At 39.3% G+C, this 7,500-nt stretch overlaps 1 protein-coding gene across 1 annotated transcript in view; it reads left to right on the forward strand.

Annotated features, from left to right (window-relative positions):
* Positions 1–7,500, forward strand: part of nup133 (nucleoporin 133) — a 26,233-nt gene that overhangs the window by 2,009 nt on the left and 16,724 nt on the right. The window contains exons 4-7 of the mRNA XM_079813581.1: positions 1–10; positions 1,794–1,925; positions 4,770–4,940; positions 5,028–5,183. The exon at positions 1–10 is cut by the window's left edge and continues 95 nt beyond it. Of these exons, the coding sequence (XP_079669707.1) occupies positions 1–10; positions 1,794–1,925; positions 4,770–4,940; positions 5,028–5,183 (469 nt within the window). The remainder of the gene's footprint in view (positions 11–1,793; positions 1,926–4,769; positions 4,941–5,027; positions 5,184–7,500) is intronic.

Consider the following 7,500-nt stretch of genomic DNA (forward strand, 5'->3'; position numbering starts at 1 on the left):
AAACACACAGGTGAGGTCTCTCAATCAACCGGTATTCATATAGCGCTTTTTACACTATACAGATCAACTCAAAGTGGCTAATAAACACGTTTGACAGAACAAGATAGTGTCGTTATTTAGCTCATGTCTGTTCAGTGTTGATTCAGTTCAGTTCAAAGTAGGGTTGGGTATCGTTTGGGTTTTTTTCGATTCCGGTGCCAAACCGATACTTTTAAAACGGTTCCGGTGCCTGAACCGATACTTTTTTTTTTTTTTTTAATGGCCACAAAACGAGGTGGATAACATTAAATGGCTTTTTATTTATTTATTTAAATTGAACCATTTATTAAAAGTTTAATGTATACTTAAATGTATGAATATAAATAAATACAAAACACAATTGACTTATTTACAAATTATAATTGACTTATTTACAAATTCACAGTAAAACCTAATAGCCACCTAACCCAACTACAACAAGCCTAATATAACTCTAAATAACAGTTACAGTAATAACAGCAGTAGGCCTAGTCTGTATTCTCGGTATGCTACTAACCAGCTTCGAGCTTCAGCTTTATTTTGAAATATGATCATTTTCTCTGGCTAAATATTTTTGAACGCATCGCCTTAATGTTTCCATGACGACGCGTCATGTTTCTCACATGACACACAGCAGCCGCAATAGCGCTGACAGCGCAGCTGTATCGGGTTTATTACGTTTTTTCTTTTTATTCAAAATATTCACAAACTTCTTAACTGTGTCACGAACTATCTGATGTTCAAATGTGTGAGTCAATGTGTGTTAGTTGATCTATAAAGCTCAATGGGCGGCGCCATGTTAGTTTGCGCCTCAGAATCGGATCTGTCGGATTTACAACACTTGAGTTCATTCTCGTCTTACAAAATACATGAAAGAAAGTGACCAGTGAACTGGAAGAAGAATAGAGTAAACGATATAGCTACTATTTAATGTGCATGTATCTGATGTGAATAAAACATGTAACGTTAGTCAAATTATAACCGTCTGAAAGGATTGTCATTGCCGCTTTCATAGACATCAGTGTGTGTTTTTTGCTAGTAGCCTACTTATGAGCATTTAAATGTCTGAAACCTGGAATAAACATGATGTCGTTGAAAACACTGAATAGTTGTCATGAGTTGTGATGTGACCAGCGCTGAGCGTCTGTCTCTGGCTCAGCCAAAGCACCCGAAAGCACGTTTGAATTTTGGCACCGAAATGAGGAACCGAAATCTGCGTACTGATTCGGTCCGGTACATACCGGTTATATAAGTACCGGTGCCATATTGGAACCGGATTTCGGTACCCAACCCTAGTTCAAAGTTAATCAATTATTAAACAAATTAGGTTCAGCTATTAAGAAGTTCATTATTCAGATTAAAGTTGGCATGAAACGGAAGTTGCGATAGTCTTTTCGTCCCTATTGTGACGTATATCCGAGAGAAACTGCTTCACAAACAAGAACAAATGTAGGCGGGGCTTGATTTTGTCCATGGGGAATTGATTGGATGGTTGTGGTTTGCTATTGGTCGATCTCATGTGAGTGACAGGTTGCCCCGCCCTCACGCCAGTGAACACATCATCAGAGAAGAGATGATGCGAGAGGGAGGGGAAGTTAATTGGTTATAGATTATGAGGCACATAATAAATGCTGCAATATTTTCCATTAAAAAAAAAACAAGAATTGTCCGTTTTGATAGGGTCAGTGCAGTCAAATCCATAATATTACTGAATATTAAGTGTGTTTTAAACCCCATGATGCAATTGCTTTCATGCACACATGTGTTTTTCCCAGTCTGTCAGTGCTTTGGCTGTGTCTCCGGACGGCTCGGCCCGGTTCTGGCCCAGTCTGGCTCACGAGGGGACGTACACTGAGATCTCTCTGGACCTGGGCGGACACTTGTGCAACTACGTCGCCGCTGTTAAGGTGGGCAATCAGTCAATATCATTAGGGATGCACCGAAATGAAAATTCTTGGCCGAAGCCGAAGACTGAACGCGGTATTTCTATTTCTTTCTATTTTTGCATAAATTAGCTTTTTTACAATTTTGTCTTGCTTTTAAAATAAATTAAACAAAAGAATAATAATAATTGCAAAACTACAATTTAAAAATATTTCTTGAACACTGAACATTTTTTGCATTCCAGCAGACATTATACAAACAAAGCACAATATAACTTAGAACTTATCTTATCTTAGGCCTATTATGCCTACAGGTATCATAATCAAATCATAATCAAATTTAGTTTGTTTGTTCATGAGAGGTTTTGCGAGCCTACAGGAGATCAACAACTATGCCACCGCTGCTGAAACACGCTATAAACGGATACATTTGACGCTCCACAGACACAAATGTGCACTGGAGCATTTGCCAATATATTATTACAGTATCAACTAGGGCTGGGTATTGACACAAATTTCACAATTCGATTCGATTTTCGATTCACAAGCTTTCGATGGATATGTATCAGTATAATACATGGAAAATGTTCTCAAGGAAAACTAATTTCTGAACTAATGTTGTAAACTATGGGAGTCAGTTGATACTACATTAGCCTACTAATATTGAAGGTACACATTAACAGATTTGTATACAAACACTTAAATGACACTAAATTATGTTTTTTTTTGTATATAATAATAACGTTTAAAATTTAACTTTACAATTACATAATCATAATTCTACTCCAATTCGTTTTTTTGAAATATAAACATTTAAAGGGTGGCTGTCATAAAAACTCGCTAAATTTATTAAATATTGAAGAACATAGACAAGGAATATCCTATGTAATGTGTTGCATATAATTATCAAAATGCTCCTCTCTAGAGTAAATTTTTCTAGCTGACTAACGAGTTTATGGACACTGGATATGGTTTTTCTGAGGTAACTGTGACGTTACGTGACATTGTTTACTTGTAAGCCGTTTTACTTACGTCTTTCTGCGGTTGAAACACTGATTGAGCGATTCTATGTCACATGATGCGGATTTCGGTAAGTTGTCCTGTATCTTTTAACACACTTTCAGAAGCTCATTCATGTTTATTTTGCGCTGTTACTTGTATTAAAGCGGAAGAGAAGATCCGTTCATGTTTGCTCCGCTCTGCCGGTTCTCTTGAGCTGAGCTGCGGCAGAACGGTATTTATGTTTTTGAATTTCGTAAAAAAGAAATAGACTAATCGATTCTTGGGATTTAAGAATCTATATTGTTTTGTAAAAGTGAGAATCGATTAAAATCGAGAAATCGTTATTTTTTACCCAGCCCTAGTATCAGCTGAGGGTGCTCTTGCTTGCATTTGAGGGTGCTTCGACAATTCAGCAGAACAGTGTCTGCAAACGGCCATTTCTGCGTCTTTCTCGGACACTTTAAAGCCTTCTTTAAGCCTTGTTTATACTTGACGCGTCCGCATGAGTAGCCCACACTTCCGACATGTGCTGCATTTAGAAGCGTGCGCGCCTCTCTCACACACACGCTGGTAGCTATATTTGATTGCGTCATCAAAAACCTCATTGTTCGGTAAAATGTATTCGGTCTTTTCACTTATTCGTCCGAACACCAAAAATGCAATTTTTGCATTTTTACCAAACATTCGGTGCATCCCTAAATATAATGAAAATATTGTGTATGTAAATTTAATGTATTCCTGTGATCTCAAAGCGCACAGACACACACATTAACCCTCTGGGCCTCTTCGTTTAGTGGTCACACTTGTCTTCTTCGCGGTAAAACTTTTTTTAAAGCCTTCAAATTTAACCTTTTTTAAGTTGGAAAACCAATTTGTGTCTATTTTGCACTCTTGATATTTTAGAGAGTCACCCCTACATTACTGTGCACTTTTTTTCTGCATCATGGCTGGGTTTGTATCGCCAAAAGATTCCCTGAGTTTTTGCATATTTCCCATTCATTTCCTATGTCGGTCATTTTTGACTGCGAAGGAGCCAAGTGTGATTCTTTTTTTCGACCCTTTAACATAACCGAATCATCTCTATGATTTTTGTGTGTGTTCACATAGCTAATGCGACAAAAGTCACCAAGTGTCATCCCATTCCACTGAAGCAAAAACATTTAACATTTCAAAACGTAAAATGTTTGGGTCATTTTTGCCTGAAGAGGCCCATTAAATAGGCAAATGCTTATGAGTCTGATTGGATCCTTATTGCAGTGGTTATTATGTCTCTAGCATGTCATATGTTTCGCAACAGTTCTTCTAACACTAACTGATGGAGTGTGTAGCTTTTCATCTCTTAAACAACCATGTTCCAGGACCAAAAATTGATGCACCTCTTGATGGAAATAAAAGTTATGTTATTTATGATGTCAAGAGCTTGTATTGACAATGTAAGAGTCCAGCCCTCTGTAAAGTCTCCTCCAGCACATCCCAAAGACTTTCATTGAATTTAAGGTCCAATTCATGTGTGAAAATGATCCTTCATGCTCCCTCAGTTTGAGCTGATGAATCTTGACATTGTCATCCTGGAATATGTCCATGATGTGTCTTCCCACATGGTTGTTTAAGAGATGAAAAGCTACACACTCCATCAGTTCGGGTTAGAAGAACTGTTGCCAAACATATGACATGCTAGAAACATAACCACTGCAATAATGATCCAATCATTGACTCTTAAGCATTTGCCTATTTGAATCCAAACAGCGACTTGTGCTCCTGTTTGTGTGAATGTGTTTGTGTAATATCCTTCACTTGTTTTATAGGATTATATGACTCTTATTTTCGTGTCTCTTGTTCCATGACCTGTTTCTCTTGCTCTTTCAGGGCGGTAGCTTCATTGTGTCATCATACCGCGGGCACCTGCTCCGGCTCATTCCGGATTCGTCCGGTAAACTGCACCAGAGGCCCGTACAGCAGGGTCAGGGGATGCTGTCGGGGATCGGACGCAGGGTTTCCAGCCTGTTCGGCATCCGCGGCCAGCCAGCCGACCTCATGGTCAGTACCGCTTGACCGCTTGACCTTTACAGGCGGATGCAGATCTTTTGATTTGTTCAAGCAGTGAGTGGATATTTCTGTGCTCAGGTGTTCAGTGTGTTGTGGGTGAAGGACACCGGCTGCCTGTACTCTCTCAGCTCTTGTGGTGTCAGTAAATGGGAGGTGGATGAGAACAGTGAGACGCAGGTGTTGAGCTGGAGCACCAATCAGATCATCACAGACAGCATCACCGACGCCATCTGGGTCAGAAACATTCATTGGAATTATATAGAAATGCACTATATGCGATGACTGATGATATTGTTATTTGTGAAATATTATTACAATTAGGGATGGGCATTTTTGTCAATTTCTCATTTCGATCATCGATAGGTCTCAAAAACGAGTACTCGGGGGCGGGGCTTGTGCAGGGGGCGGGGCATGTCCGTCATAGAGATAATGAAAACTGTTATGAAAATGGTTGTTGACAAATACAAACGTGACATGAAAACAGGTATATGAAAACATGAACATATAAAACAAAAAATAACTGCTAGATTATGATGCATAAATGTCTTTGAAAAAGAAACATCTTTATAAAATGACCGTCAAATAACCAAGTCAGTATCGAGCATTGCCTTTGAGCTGAAACTGTGAAATAACACCAGCCTGCAGAGCTTGCTAGCTGGTTAATAAACTCAACCAAACACACCCTATATCAATATAAATATGAAGATTAATAGGAACCTATTACAACTTAAATCAACACAAAAGGACGTGAATGCGCACGTGAACTTCAGCGTGCTAGATTTTACAGGCGAAGGGTTTGAAACGGAACATTTTGAATGCGCTCTTCCCTTAACAACGCTGATACACGGACAACGAAAGCACACAGAAACAACATTTTATTAAAATCGTGTTCTCATTATAATGCTTTGACAGATTGACTCTGCACATCATGCACTTAATTTTATTATTCATGATCAAAGTGTTTTACAGACATCACTGGGCGTTTTCGAACTCATAACGAAAAACAACTTTAAATAAACTAGGTCTACTGTTAAAAAATATGAGACCAGTATAGCACTGCTGCATTACTAATATCAAAGATTCTGAGAAAGAAATAGCCTATCTGAAAATAATATCTGTCTCTAAACCATCATGTCGAGCTCGAGCATTAATGCATTTGAGCTGAAACTGAAGAGAATGAACAACAGCTGGTATAACGGCAGAGCTTTGCTAGCTTATTAAGCTCAACCAAACGCGTTTTATATTAGATTAATCAGATATAGACAACATAAAAGTAATCTTACAACGTGCTTTTGCAGAAAAGGACGCGAATGCGCACATGAACTTCACGCGCTAGTCTGAGTGTTCTCGCTAGTTTCTCTGTGGATCAGCTGATACACGGGGACTATAAGCACAGATCATTTACAGCATTTTCCACGGTGTTCTCATTATAATGCTATGTAGGCTATGACAGATTGGCGCTGCACATCTTGCACTAACCATTTAATGATCACAGTGATTCCAGACATCACTGAAGTGCACGCCTCTTCACTTTATTTCGCCGCGGTCTGGAGGCTGTAACGCTAACCAATCAGACCTCCGGTACCGCGCAAAACGACGCAATAACCAATAAAAAAGAGAAAAATATATATTTTTTTCAGGGCGATCATCGTTCTCATGATCGATGATCGCTGTCACGTTCGAGTACTCGATTACTCGACCACTGTTGCCCATCCCTAATTACAATTTCAGACAATGTTTTCTATGTGAATATACACGATCGGGCATAACATTATGACATGTGAATTGAATAACACTGATGATCTATATTAGGCAGCAAGTGAACATTTTGTCCTCAAAGTTGATGCGTTAAAAGCAGGAAAAATGGGCAAGCGTGAGGATTTGAGCGAGTTTGACAAGGGCCAAATTCCGGTCTGCAGTGGTCAGTCTCTATCAAAAGTGCTCCAAGGAAGGACCAGTGGAGAACCGGCGACAGGCTCATGGGCGGCCAAGGCTCATTGATGCACGTGGGAGTGAAGGCTGGCCCGTGTGGTCCGATCAAACAGACGAGCTACTGGAGCTCAAACTGCTCAAGAAGTTAAAGGGTTAGTTCACCCAAAAATGAAAATTCTGTCATCAATTCCTCACCCTCATGTCGTTTGACACCCGTCAGACCTCCGTTCATCTTCTGAACACAAATGAAGATATTTTAGTGTAAATCTGATGGCTCTGAAAGGCCTCCATTGGCTCAATGGCACGGTTCACTCTCAAGACCCTTAAAAGGTACTAAAGACGTCGTTACAAAGTTCATCTCACTACAGTGGTTCTACAATAACTTTATGAATCAGCGAGAATAGTTTTTGTGCGCAAAAAACCCTAAATAACGACTTATATAGTGATGACGATTTCAAAACAAGGCATCATGAAGCTTCGAAGCGTTATGAATCACTGAGTCGATTCAGAGGTTTGAATCGCCAAATTTCAGCAGTTTGTCGGTTTGACACGCGATCCGAATCATGATTTCATGATAGTTATTGTAGAACCACTGTAGTGAGATGGACTTTGTAACGAC

The sequence above is a fragment of the Gobio gobio genome, assembly GCF_949357685.1.
Source record: "Gobio gobio genome assembly, chromosome: 3".
Classification (NCBI taxonomy): domain Eukaryota; kingdom Metazoa; phylum Chordata; class Actinopteri; order Cypriniformes; family Gobionidae; genus Gobio; species Gobio gobio.